Source organism: Lissotriton vulgaris, unplaced genomic scaffold (assembly GCF_964263255.1).
Source record: "Lissotriton vulgaris unplaced genomic scaffold, aLisVul1.2 SCAFFOLD_728, whole genome shotgun sequence".
NCBI classification, from domain to species: domain Eukaryota; kingdom Metazoa; phylum Chordata; class Amphibia; order Caudata; family Salamandridae; genus Lissotriton; species Lissotriton vulgaris.
This window is the reverse complement of record NW_028248620.1, coordinates 507,726-521,886: the sequence shown is the minus strand read 5'-3', so window position 1 is coordinate 521,886 and position 14,161 is coordinate 507,726. Positions and strand designations below refer to the sequence as shown.

Sequence of the window (14,161 nt, the reverse complement as noted above, 5' to 3'; positions counted from 1 at the left end):
GAACCCGATGTACCGGGAGCACAGATGCCCAAAAGCGGTGGCTTGTGACCCGCGGATCCCTACCACAACCCTCTACCCAAACAACGCTTCAAATGAAGGGCACGTGGAAGAGGTGTTTGTGCACTGTGGACACCGAGTGCTCTGGTTTCCCCAGAAGCGGTATAAGTTGCCCGGTGCTCGTGGTATTCACAGCCCCTCCTCCCTAACCTGTAGGCCATGCCATGGCAGATAAGAGAAGCTCAAAGGTGACAGGGTGGTGGCCCTTAAAAGAGCCGTTGTGGTGGTTGTTCGGGTCGGTCTGTCTCCTTAGGCTCTCTCGCCTCGGATGCGACGGGCCAGCTGGATGTCCTTGGGCATGATGGTCACCCTCTTGGCGTGGATGGCGCACAGGTTGGTGTCCTCGAAGAGCCCGACCAGGTAGGCCTCGCTTGCCTCCTGCAGGGCCATGACGGCGGAGCTCTGGAAGCGCAGATCGGTCTTGAAGTCCTGGGCGATCTCCCTCACCAAGCGCTGGAAGGGCAGCTTGCGGATGAGGAGCTCGGTGGACTTCTGGTAGCGGCGGATCTCGCGGAGAGCCACGGTGCCGGGCCGGTAGCGGTGAGGCTTCTTGACTCCCCCGGTGGCAGGCGCGCTCTTGCGAGCTGCCTTGGTGGCCAGCTGCTTGCGGGGCGCTTTGCCGCCGGTGGACTTGCGGGCTGTCTGCTTGGTGCGGGCCATGGCGGGAGCGGTCTCTCTCAGCGACGAGCGAGGAAGAATGGCGTCTACCGGGGAAAGAGCTCTATTTATGCCCTCACAGACGGAGGGCTGCTCTGGTTGGCTGAAGAGACCGCCCTACGTTCGAAAATAGCCCGCGGTGTACAACGATTGGTTACTGAACGGGAGGCTGCAGCCTAGCTGTCCAATGAGCTGTGGATAAAAGAGAAGCCTCCGGTTGAATGACGTGAGTTGGAGCCGGAGCCGGAGCCCGCGCCTCGGCCAGCCTTTGTCTCCGTGTCCGTCCATCCACTACTAGTCACGCCGACGACTCGACCCCGGTCCCCCGGGAGAGGAGCCCGAGATGTCATAAGCACACTGCCCTTATCACCCTGGAACACTCCCCCGTTACCTGCGCTCGAGTCTGCCCGGGTACAGTGAAAGCACCAACACACACACACACACACGTTTATAATAAACCCCGGTCTTATGACTCCCAGACCCCCTTCTTACCCGCCCCTGCTCACCCTGGAACACTCCCCCGTTACCTGCTGCTCGATTGAAAGAGCACAATCCTCTGCTTTATGCAGACACTACATCGAGTCTGCCCGGGTACAGTGAAAGCACCGAGACACACACGTTATTGCACATGCATTATAAACGGAGGTCTTATAACTCCCAGACCCCCTTATTGTCTATGTTATACCGATTTCAATCCACGCAGCCCCGAAAGAGCCGTTTATATGGCCAAGATCACACGCGGCACTCGCGCGTGGAAAGGTGCGCTATGGATGCATTGTGCGGTTTATTTTTGAGAAGTGGGGCATTGGGTGGGTGCAAAGGTGGGGATGAACACGCTCTCTTCTAGACAGGGTGGTGGCCCTTAAAAGAGCCGTTGTGTTTGCAGTGTCTCGGTGCAAGCCCTTACTTCTTCTTGGGCGCTGCCTTTTTGGGCTTCGCTGCTTTGGGCTTGGCTGCCTTGGGTTTGACTACCTTGGCAGGGCTTTTCTTGGCTACTTTGGGCTTCGCCGCCTTGGCTTTCGCTGGGCTCTTGGCAGCCTTCTTGGCGGGGGCAGCCTTGGGCTTCTTGGGGCTCTTGGCTGCTGCTGGCTTCTTGACCTTCTTCGGGCTCTTCTTGACCCCCGCGGGAGCCTTTTTGGGCTTCTTGGCGGCAGGGGCTGCTTTCTTGGCGGCTGGCTTCTTGGTCTTGGAGGCTGACTTCTTGGCCGCCTTCTTACCTTCCAGCTGCTTCTTATTCACCTTGAAGGATCCGGAGGCCCCGGTGCCCTTCAGCTGAGCTAGGGCGCCTTTGCTGACCAGGCTCTTGAGGGAGACCTTGACGCGGCTCTTGTTCTTGTCCGCATCGTAGCCGGCGGCGGTCAGCGCCTTCTTCAGGGCCACCAGGGAGACTCCCTTCCTCTCGGCCGAGGCGGTCACGCACTTCAGGATGAGATCGGACACGCTGGGACCGGAAGGCTTCTTGGCCTTGGAGGCCCCCGCTGCTTTCTTCTGCTTCTTCTTGGGGGCGACCTCAGCGGGAGGAGCCGCGGCGGCTGGAGCGGTTTCTGCCATTGCTATGCAAGTCTCGACGCTGACGCTGTCACAGAACGGAAATGTACCTCGGCCCGAGCCCCGTGCATATATAGGGAGGAGCCAGCCCCTGATTGGTCCCGAGGAGAGAGGGCTGTGCGAGGCGCACTCGGCTCTCTGCTCCGAGCTGACATTTGTGTTTCCTACCATCGGAGTTTCAAAGTTTTAAACCACAATCCGTTAAACACACGCTCCCGTGCACACATGAAAAGAAGCCCAGCTTCAGCCCCTTCCCGTGCCCGCCCCCGTTTCAGCCGACCCCGTCCACAGAGGCTTGCAATCCGCCGTGAATCTCTGCCCTCCCCCGGTGGCTGACGCCTCCGTGACCGGAATCCCGGGCTCCGGGACCCTTTTCCCCGGTCCACCCTCGCGCTCTGAGGCCGGGAGCGGCGGCCCGCGGGCGGGAGGGGCCTCCTGCAGGGAGCGGGCCAAGTGGAGTCACCATGGGGCTCCGGGGGCCGCGGGGAGCGCCTCCTGCACCGGGCCGAAGTAACACAGGGCTCCGCCGGCCGAGCGCGGGGAGCGGAGACAACGCCAGAGAGACCCGGCCCCCCGGGGGCCAGGGGGGCCCTCGCCGCGCGCCTGCACCCTCGGCTGTGGCACCCAAGGCTCCGGGGCAGCCGGGGGGACTTTCACAAGCAGCGGGGCACGGTCCGGCATCAAGACTCACGGGCATCACAAGGCGGCTGCGCGCTGGTAGCTTCACATGCAGGCCGAGGGCATTCACTGCCAAGCACCGAGCTGGACGAGACGGGGGCACAGTAAACATAATAAACACACAGTGACACCATAGAGGCAGGCGGCCGAGTCAGACCTACATGCTTAATGGCACCCAGAGTGAGAGCAGAGGGTGTGAATGCACCTGAAACGGTGACCCCAGTACCTGCACGGAGGCCCTCTGCTGAGCTGATTTTCACAGCTGGAGTTAGGTTTACATCTCAGGTGACATCTTTGGACGGGACCCGACCATAACAACGCGGTCAAAACACCGCTGTACATTTCGATCGCTGCATTTACAACGCAAGTCTTCTCCACGACTTGCACGGGAGGGCGCACTAGACTAAGGAATAGTGCGATTTGCAATTCCAACACCTTCCCTACCTTACTTAGGCTGGAGTTGGAATAGTAAATCATACTATTCCTGAGTGTAGAGCGCCCTCCCGCGCAAGTCGTGGAAAGCCCCTAAAACAGCAATGTAATGTACCGCAATCTGATTGTTACAACATACATCCCACACTACAGAGTGAGGCCTTTGACTATCACTGTTGTATTGAGCTCGATGGCTGGGGTGGGGACCACTCCTGAATCAAATGGGATGTCAAGAGTGCGACCTGTGCCCACAAATCAGATTCTGCGCATGGCAGCCTGATTGAGGTCTAATTACAGGGTTTCGCCTTATATGTAGGTAGAAGGAAACACAAAGAAAACACTTCACATAGTCCAAAACGTACATGAACACCATTCACAGTTTCAGATCTTACCCTTCAGGTACCCAGGCCCATTCCTAGCTTCCAGGAACCTGTTCTAGTAATATATCTGACACAATGAGGTTTCCAGAATCAAGGGGACAAAGTCAGTCCTTCTACCCCGAGATATGGAGCTCCGCACAGGGAAAGATTTCACGCCTTTCCCTGGGATGGAGGTGTAAGAATAAAATACTTCACATGGACCAAAACTGCACAAAAAAACAGTCACCATATCAGAATAGAGCCTTCAGGGCACTGGGGCATTTCTAGCCTCCAGGGACCTGCTTTAGTGATATTTGTGACATTATGGGGTTTTCCGATTCAAGGGCACTAAGTCACTCCTTCTACCCAGGGATTTGGAGCTCCACGCAGGGCAAGATTCAACATTTCCCTCACGGGTGGAGGTGAAGAAATGAAAACACTTCACCTAGCCTAAAAGGTACATGCACCCATTTGAAATATCATGCCTTGGCCTGCAGAGACATGGGCACATTTCTATTCACCAAACACACGTTTTAGTGATAATTGTGAAATTATGATGTGCTCAGCTGCAAGGGGACAATGGCACTCCTTCTACCCAGAACTACGGAGCTCGGCATAGGGTAAGATTGCAGCCTTTCCCCTTGGATTTGAGGGAAGCGTTTTACCTCTCCGCCTGCATCCAAGGGGAAAACCTGCAATCTCCCCCTGCGCGTAGTTCCATAGCCCTGGGTAGAAGGAGCAACTGTATCCCTTTGAAGATTAACATCTCCAAATGTTACATGTGTCACAAAAAATGGTGCCTGGAGGTTAGAAATAGGCCAAAGGCATTGCATGCCTTTCCTGATAATGCAAAGGGGTGAAATACACTTCATTGGGCATGTGAAGTGTTTTGTTTTCACACCTCCAGCCAGGGGTGAAACCTGAAATCTTACCCTGCGCTGAGCTCCATATCCCTGGGTAGTAGGTGCCAGTTCATCCCCTTGAAGTTGAAAACCTGCATATGTCACAAGCATCAGTAAAACTGGTGCCCGGAGCCAGGAAACAAGCACAAGGCCTTGCAGGCCTTGTCCTGATACTGTAAAGGGGTGCACTTCACTTTATTGACCATGTGAAGGGTTTTCTTTTCACACCTCTAGCCAGGGGAATAACCAGAAATCTTACCCTGCGCGGAGCTCCTTAACCCTGGGTAGAAGGTGTGACTTACTCCCCTTGAAGCTTAACACCACCAAATGTCACAGATATCAGTAAAATTGGTGCCTGAAGGCTGGAAGTAGGCCCAAGGCCTTGCAGGCCTTTTCCTGTTACTGCAAAGGAGTTAAATACACTTTGCTGAGTATGTAAAGTGCTTTCGTTTCAAACGTGCAGCTAGGGGTGAAATCTGTAATCTTACCCTGCGCTGAGCTCCATAACCCTGGGTAGAAGGTGCGTCTTCATCCCCTTGAAGTTGAACACCTACAAATGTCACAACTATCAGTACAACTGATGCCTGGAGGCTGGAAGTAGGCCCAAGGCCTTGCAGGCCTTTCCTGATACTGTGAAGGAGTGAAATACACTGTATTGGGCATGTGAAGTGTTTTGCTTTAACACCTCCAGCAGGGGTGAAACCTGAAATCTTACCCTGCGCTGAGCTCCATGACCCTGGGTAGACAGTGTGACTTCATACCCTTGTAGCCTAACAACCCCAAATGACTTAGGTATCGGTAAAACTGGTGCCAGAAGGCTGGAAACACACCCAGGGCCTTGCAGGCCTAGCTCCGACACTGTAAAGGAGTTAAATGCACTTTGGTGTGTATGGTAAGTGTTCTATTTTCACACCTCCAGCCTGGGGTGAAACCTGAAATCTTACCCTGCGCGGAGCTCCATTACACTGGGTAGAAGGTGCGACTACATCCCCTTGAAGCTGAACACCTCCAAATGTCACAAGTTTTAAAAACACAGGTGCCTGGAGGCTGGAAACAGGCAAAAGGCCATGTTTTGATACTGTAAAGGAGTGAAGTACACTTTATTGAGCATGTGAAGTGTTGTGCTTTATCAGCTCCAGCAAGAGGAATAACCTGAAATCTTACCCTGCGCTGAGCTCCTTAACCCTGGGTAGAAGGTGTGACTACTTCCCCTTGAAGCTTAACACCACTAAATGTCACAGGTATCAGTACAATTGGTGCCTGGATGCTGTAAGTAGTCCCAATGCCTTGCAGGACTTTTCCTGTAACTGCAAAGTAGTTAAATACACTTTGCTGAGTATATGAAGTGCTTTGTTTTCAAACCTTCAGCTAGGGGTGTAATATGGAATCTTAATCTGCGCGGAGCTCCATAACCCTGGGTAGAAGGTACAACTTCATCCCCTTGAAGCTTAACACCTCCAAATGTCCCAAGTTTCAGTAAAACTGGTGCCTGGATGCTGTAAGTAGGCCCAAGGCCTTGCAGGCCTTTTCCTGGAACTGCAGAGGAGTTAAATACACTTTGTTGAGTATATGAAGTGCTTTGTTTTCAAACCTCCAGCTAGGGGTGTAATCTGGAATCTTACCCTGCGCGGAGCTCCACAACCCTGGGTAGAAGGTACAACTTCTTCCCCTTGAACCTTAACACCTCCAAATGTCGCAAGATTCACTAAAACTGCTGCCTGGAGACTAGAGGTAGGCCCAAGGCCTTGCAGACCTTTCCCTGTAACTGTAAAGGGGTTAAATACACTCTGTGGTGTCTGAGATGTGTTGGTTATTCACACATCCAGGCAGGGGTGATACCTGAAATCTTACCCTGCGCGGAGCTCCATAACCCTGGGTAGAAGGTACAACTTCATACCCTTTGAAAGTTAACACCTCCAAATGTCACAAGTATCAGTAAAACTGGTGCCTGGATGCTGTAAGTAGGCCCAAGGCCTTGCAGGCCTTTTCCAGGAACTGCAGAGGAGTTAAATACACTTTGCTGAGTATATGAAGTGCTTTGTTTTCAAACCTCCAGCTAGGGGTGTAATCTGGAATCTTACCCTGCGCGGAGCTCCACAACCCTGGGTAGAAGGTACAACTTCATCCCCTTGAAGCTTAACACCTCCAAATGTCACAAGATTCATTAAAACTGCTGCCTGGAGGCTGGAGGTAGGCCCAAGGCCTTGCAGACCTTTCCCTGTAACTGTAAAGGGGTTAAATACACTTTGAGGTGTCTGTAATGTGTTGGTTATTCACACATCCAGCTAGGGGTGACATCTGAAATCTTACCCTGCGCGGAGCTCCATAACCCTGGGTAGAAGGGACAACTTCATCCCCTTGAAGCTTAACACCTCCAAATGTCACAAGATTCATCAAAACTGGTGCCTGGATGCTGGAAGTAGGCCCAAGGCCTTGCAGGCCTTTTCCTGGACCTGCAAAGGAGATAAATACACTGTGCTGAGTATGTAAAGTGCTTTATTTTCAAACGTGCAGCTAAGGGTAAAATCTGGAATCTTACCCGGTGCGGAGCTCCATAACTCTGGGTAGAAGGTACAACTTCATCCCCTTGAAGCTTAACACCTCCAAATGTCACAAGATTCATTAAAACTGCTGCCAGGAGGCTTGAGGTAGGCCCAAGGCCTTGCAGACCTTTCCCTCTAACTGTAAAGGGGTTAAATAAACTTTGTGTTGTCTGAGATGTGTTGGTTATTCACACATCCAGGCAGGGGTGATACCTAAAATCTTACCCTGCGCGGAGCTCCATAACCCTGGGTAGAAGGTACAACTTCATACCCTTTGAAAGTTAACACCTCCAAATGTCACAAGTATCAGTACAACTGGTGCCTGGATGCTGGAAGTAGGCCCAAGGCCTTGCAGGCCTTTTCCTGTTACTCTAAATGAGTTAAATACACTTTGCTGAGTATGTAAAGTGCTTTCTTTTCAAACGTGCAGCTAGGGGTGAAATCTGGAATCTTACCCTGCGCGGAGCTCCATAACCCTGGGTAGAAGGTACAACTTCATCCCCTTGAAGCTTAACACCTCCAAATGTCACAAGATTCATTAAAACTGCTGCCTGGAGGCTGGGGGTAGGCCCAAGGCCTTGCAGACCTTTCCCTGTAACTGTAAAGGGGTTAAATACACTTTGTGGTGTCTGTAATGTGTTGGTTATTCACACATCCAGCTAGGGGTGACATCTGAAATCTTACCCTGCGCCGAGCTCCATAACCCTGGGTAGAAGGTACAACTTCATCCCCTTGATGCTTAACACCTCCAAATGTCACAAGATTCATCAAAACTGGTGCCTGGATGCTGGAAGTAGGCCCAAGGCCTTGCAGGCCTTTTCCTGGAACCGCAAAAGAGAAAAATACACTGTGCTGAGTATGTAAAGTGCTTTCTTTTCAAACGTGCAGTAGGGGGGAAATCTGGAATCTTACCCGGCGCGGAGCTCCATAACTCTGGGTAGAAGAACAACTTAATCCCCTTGAAGCTTAACACCTCCAAATGTCCCAAGTTTCAGTAAAACTGGTGCCTGGATGCTGTAAGTAGGCCCAAGGCCTTGCAGGCCTTTTCCTGGAACTGCAGAGGAGTTAAATACACTTTGTTGAGTATATGAAGTGCTTTGTTTTCAAACCTCCAGCTAGGGGTGTAATCTGGAATCTTACCCTGCGCGGAGCTCCACAACCCTGGGTAGAAGGTACAACTTCTTCCCCTTGAAGCTTAACACCTCCAAATGTCGCAAGATTCACTAAAACTGCTGCCTGGAGACTAGAGGTAGGCCCAAGGCCTTGCAGACCTTTCCCTGTAACTGTAAAGGGGTTAAATACACTCTGTGGTGTCTGAGATGTGTTGGTTATTCACACATCCAGGCAGGGGTGATACCTGAAATCTTACCCTGCGCGGAGCTCCATAACCCTGGGTAGAAGGTACAACTTCATACCCTTTGAAAGTTAACACCTCCAAATGTCACAAGTATCAGTAAAACTGGTGCCTGGATGCTGTAAGTAGGCCCAAGGCCTTGCAGGCCTTTTCCTGGAACTGCAGAGGAGTTAAATACACTTTGCTGAGTATATGAAGTGCTTTGTTTTCAAACCTCCAGCTAGGGGTGTAATCTGGAATCTTACCCTGCGCGGAGCTCCACAACCCTGGGTAGAATGTACAACTTCATCCCCTTGAAGCTTAACACCTCCAAATGTCTCAAGATTCATCAAAACTGGTGCCTGGATGCTGGAAGTAGTCCCAATGCCTTGCAGGACTTTTCCTGTAACTGCAAAGTAGTTAAATACACTTTGCTGAGTATATGAAGTGCTTTGTTTTCAAACCTCCAGCTAGGGGTGTAATCTCGAATCTTACCCTGCGCGGAGCTCCATAACCCTGGGTAGAAGGTACAACTTCATCCCCTTGAAGCTTAACACCTCCAAATGTCACAAGATTCATTAAAACTGCTGCCTGGAGGCTGGAGGTAGGCCCAAGGCCTTGCAGACCTTTCCCTGTAACTGTAAAGGGGTTAAATACACTTTGTGGTGTCTGAGATGGGTTGGTTATTCACACATGCAGGCAGGGGTGATACCTGAAATCTTACCCTGCGCGGAGCTCCATAACCCTGGGTAGAAGGTACAACTTCATACCCTTTGAAAGTTAACACCTCCAAATGTCACAAGAATCAGTAAAACTGGTGCCTGGATGCTGTAAGTAGTCCCAATGCCTTGCAGGACTTTTCCTGTAACTGCAAAGTAGTTAAATACACTTTGCTGAGTATATGAAGTGCTTTGTTTTCAAACCTCCAGCTAGGGGTGTAATATGGAATCTTAATCTGCGCGGAGCTCCATAACCCTGGGTAGAAGGTACAACTTCATCCCCTTGAAGCTTAACACCTCCAAATGTCCCAAGTTTCAGTAAAACTGGTGCCTGGATGCTGTAAGTAGGCCCAAGGCCTTGCAGGCCTTTTCCTGGAACTGCAGAGGAGTTAAATACACTTTGTTGAGTATATGAAGTGCTTTGTTTTCAAACCTCCAGCTAGGGGTGTAATCTGGAATCTTACCCTGCGCGGAGCTCCACAACCCTGGGTAGAAGGTACAACTTCTTCCCCTTGAACCTTAACACCTCCAAATGTCGCAAGATTCACTAAAACTGCTGCCTGGAGACTAGAGGTAGGCCCAAGGCCTTGCAGACCTTTCCCTGTAACTGTAAAGGGGTTAAATACACTCTGTGGTGTCTGAGATGTGTTGGTTATTCACACATCCAGGCAGGGGTGATACCTGAAATATTACCCTGCGCGGAGCTCCATAACCCTGGGTAGAAGGTACAACTTCATACCCTTTGAAAGTTAACACCTCCAAATGTCACAAGTATCAGTAAAACTGGTGCCTGGATGCTGTAAGTAGGCCCAAGGCCTTGCAGGCCTTTTCCAGGAACTGCAGAGGAGTTAAATACACTTTGCTGAGTATATGAAGTGCTTTGTTTTCAAACCTCCAGCTAGGGGTGTAATCTGGAATCTTACCCTGCGCGGAGCTCCACAACCCTGGGTAGAAGGTACAACTTCATCCCCTTGAAGCTTAACACCTCCAAATGTCACAAGATTCATTAAAACTGCTGCCTGGAGGCTGGAGGTAGGCCCAAGGCCTTGCAGACCTTTCCCTGTAACTGTAAAGGGGTTAAATACACTTTGTGGTGTCTGTAATGTGTTGGTTATTCACACATCCAGCTAGGGGTGACATCTGAAATCTTACCCTGCGCGGAGCTCCATAACCCTGGGTAGAAGGGACAACTTCATCCCCTTGAAGCTTAACACCTCCAAATGTCACAAGATTCATCAAAACTGGTGCCTGGATGCTGGAAGTAGGCCCAAGGCCTTGCAGGCCTTTTCCTGGACCTGCAAAGGAGATAAATACACTGTGCTGAGTATGTAAAGTGCTTTATTTTCAAACGTGCAGCTACGGGTAAAATCTGGAATCTTACCCGGTGCGGAGCTCCATAACTCTGGGTAGAAGGTACAACTTCATCCCCTTGAAGCTTAACACCTCCAAATGTCACAAGATTCATTAAAACTGCTGCCTGGAGGCTTGAGGTAGGCCCAAGGCCTTGCAGACCTTTCCCTCTAACTGTAAAGGGGTTAAATAAACTTTGTGTTGTCTGAGATGTGTTGGTTATTCACACATCCAGGCAGGGGTGATACCTAAAATCTTACCCTGCGCGGAGCTCCATAACCCTGGGTAGAAGGTACAACTTCATACCCTTTGAAGGTTAACACCTCCAAATGTCACAAGTATCAGTACAACTGGTGCCTGGATGCTGGAAGTAGGCCCAAGGCCTTGCAGGCCTTTTCCTGTTACTCTAAATGAGTTAAATACACTTTGCTGAGTATGTAAAGTGCTTTCTTTTCAAACGTGCAGCTAGGGGTGAAATCTGGAATCTTACCCTGCGCGGAGCTCCATAACCCTGGGTAGAAGGTACAACTTCATCCCCTTGAAGCTTAACACCTCCAAATGTCACAAGATTCATTAAAACTGCTGCCTGGAGGCTGGGGGTAGGCCCAAGGCCTTGCAGACCTTTCCCTGTAACTGTAAAGGGGTTAAATACACTCTGTGGTGTCTGAGATGTGTTGGTTATTCACACATCCAGGCAGGGGTGATACCTGAAATCTTACCCTGCGCGGAGCTCCATAACCCTGGGTAGAAGGGACAACTTCATCCCCTTGAAGCTTAACACCTCCAAATGTCACAAGATTCATCAAAACTGGTGCCTGGTTGCTGGAAGTAGGCCCAAGGCCTTGCAGGACTTTTCCTGTAACTGCAAAGTAGTTAAATACACTTTGCTGAGTATTTGAAGTGCTTTGTTTTCAAACATCCAGCTATGGGTGAAATCTGGAATCTTACCCTGCGCAGAGCTCCATAACCCTGGGCAAAAGGTACAACTTCATCCCCTTGAAGCTTAACACCTCCAAATGTCACAAGATTCATTAAAACTGCTGCCTGGAGGCTGGAGGTAGGCCCAAGGCCTTGCAGACCTTTCCCTGTAACTGTAAAGGGGTTAAATACACTCTGTGGTGTCTGAGATGTGTTGGTTATTCACACATCCAGGCAGGGGTGATACCTGAAATCTTACCCTGCGCGGAGCTCCATAACCCTGGGTAGAAGGGACAACTTCATCCCCTTGAAGCTTAACACCTCCAAATGTCACAAGATTCATCAAAACTGGTGCCTGGTTGCTGGAAGTAGGCCCAAGGCCTTGCAGGACTTTTCCTGTAACTGCAAAGTAGTTAAATACACTTTGCTGAGTATTTGAAGTGCTTTGTTTTCAAACATCCAGCTATGGGTGAAATCTGGAATCTTACCCTGCGCAGAGCTCCATAACCCTGGGCAAAAGGTACAACTTCATCCCCTTGAAGCTTAACACCTCCAAATGTCACAAGATTCATTAAAACTGCTGCCTGGAGGCTAGAGGTAAGCCCAAGGCCTTGCAGACCTTTCCCTGTAACTGTAAAGGGGATAAATACACTTTGTGGTGTCAGTAATGTGTTGGTTATTCACACATCCAGCTAGAGGTGACATCTGAAATCTTACCCTGCGCGGAGCTCCATAACCCTGGGTAGAAGGTACAACTTCATCCCCTTGAAGCTTAACACCTCCAAATGTCACAAGATTCATCAAAACTGGTGCCTGGATGCTGGAAGTAGTCCCAATGCCTTGCAGGACTTTTCCTGTAACTGCAAAGTAGTTAAATACACTTTGCTGAGTATATGAAGTGCTTTGTTTTCAAACCTCCAGCTAGGGGTGTAATCTGGAATCTTACCCTGCGCGGAGCTCCACAACCCTGGGTAGAAGGTACAACTTCATCCCCTTGAAGCTTAACACCTCCAAATGTCGCAAGATTCACTAAAACTGCTGCCTGGAGACTAGAGGTAGGCCCAAGGCCTTGCAGACCTTTCCCTGTAACTGTAAAGGGGTTAAATACACTCTGTGGTGTCTGAGATGTGTTGGTTATTCACACATCCAGGCAGGGGTGATACCTGAAATCTTACCCTGCGCGGAGCTCCATAACCCTGGGTAGAAGGTACAACTTCATACCCTTTGAAAGTTAACACCTCCAAATGTCACAAGTATCAGTAAAACTGGTGCCTGGATGCTGTAAGTAGGCCCAAGGCCTTGCAGGCCTTTTCCTGGAACTGCAGATGAGTTAATTACACTTTGCTGAGTATATGAAGTGCTTGGTTTTCAAACCTCCAGCTAGGGGTGTAATCTGGAATCTTACCCTGCGCGGAGCTCCACAACCCTGGGTAGAAGGTACAACTTCATCCCCTTGAAGCTTAACACCTCCAAATGTCTCAAGATTCATCAAAACTGGTGCCTGGATGCTGGAAGTAGTCCCAATGCCTTGCAGGACTTTTCCTGTAACTGTAAAGGGGTTAAATACACTTTGTGGTGTCTGTAATGTGTTGGTTATTCACACATCCAGCTAGGAGTGACATCTGAAATCTTACCCTGCGCGGAGCTCCATAACCCTGGGTAGAAGGTACAACTTCATCCCCTTGAAGCTTAACACCTCCAAATGTCACAAGATTCATCAAAACTGGTGCCTGGATGCTGTAAGTAGGCCCAAGGCCTGGCAGGCCTTTTCCTGGGACTGCAAAGGAGTTCAATACACTTTGCCGAGTTTGTTAAGTGTTTTGTTTCAACACCTCCAGCTAGGGGTGACATCTGAAATCTTACCCTGCGCGGAGCTCCATAACCCTGGGTAGAAGGTACAACTTCATACCCTTTGAAGGTTAACACCTCCAAATGTCACAAGTATCAGTAAAACTGGTGCCTGGATGCTGGAGGTGGGCCCAAGGCCTTGCAGGCCTTTTCCTGGAACTGCAAAGGAGTTAAATACACTTTGTGGTGTCTGTAATGTGTTGGTTATTCACACATCCAGCTAGGGGTGACATCTGAAATCTTACCCTGCGCGGAGCTCCATAACCCTGGGTAGAAGGGACAACTTCATCCCCTTGAAGCTAATCACCTCCAAATGTCACAAGATTCATCAAAACTGGTGCCTGGATGCTGGAAGTAGGCCCAAGGCCTTGCAGGCCTTTTCCTGTAACTGCAAAGTAGTTAAATACACTTTGCTGAGTATTTGAGGTGCTTTGTTTTCAAACCTCCAGCTAGGGGTGTAATCTGGAATCTTACCCTGCGCGGAGCTCCATAACCCTGGGTAGAAGGTACAACTTCATCCCCTTGAAGCTTAACACCTCCAAATGTCACAAGATCCATCAAAACTGGAGCCTGGATGCTGGAAGTAGTCCCAATGCCTTGCAGGACTTTTCCTGTAACTGTAAAGGGGTTAAATACACTTTGTGGTGTCTGTAATGTGTTGGTTATTCACACATCCAGCTAGGGGTGACATCTGAAATCTTACCCTGCGCGGAGCTCCAAAACCCTGGGTAGAAGGGACAACTTCATCCCCTTGAAGCTTAACACCTCCAAATGTCACAAGATTCATCAAAACTGGTGCCTGGTTGCTGGAAGTAGG

The 14,161-nt window shown here is 50.2% G+C and overlaps 2 protein-coding genes across 2 annotated transcripts; both read right to left on the bottom strand.

Annotated features, from left to right (window-relative positions):
- Positions 1–306: 306 nt before the first annotated feature.
- LOC147663914 (histone H3-like) lies at positions 307–1,344 on the bottom strand. The gene is made up of 2 exons (XM_086950091.1): positions 1,333–1,344; positions 307–831 (listed from the first exon to the last, which is right to left on the bottom strand). The coding sequence occupies exons 1-2, from the start codon at positions 1,342–1,344 to the stop codon at positions 307–309; spliced, it is 537 nt and encodes a 178-aa protein (XP_086806217.1).
- A 223-nt stretch (positions 1,345–1,567) lies between these two features.
- On the bottom strand, positions 1,568–2,291 carry LOC147663913 (histone H1.01-like). Its single transcript, XM_086950064.1, has one exon. It carries the CDS (start codon positions 2,263–2,265, stop codon positions 1,618–1,620), a length of 648 nt encoding a protein of 215 aa, XP_086806190.1. The 5' UTR covers positions 2,266–2,291; the 3' UTR covers positions 1,568–1,617.
- Between the last annotated feature and the right edge of the window lie 11,870 nt (positions 2,292–14,161).

What these genes read in the sequence shown, in the direction of transcription:
- LOC147663913 (XM_086950064.1), bottom strand. Translation starts at nt 2,265, where the DNA reads ATGGCAGAAACCGCTCCAGCCGCCGCGGCTCCTCCCGCTGAGGTCGCC.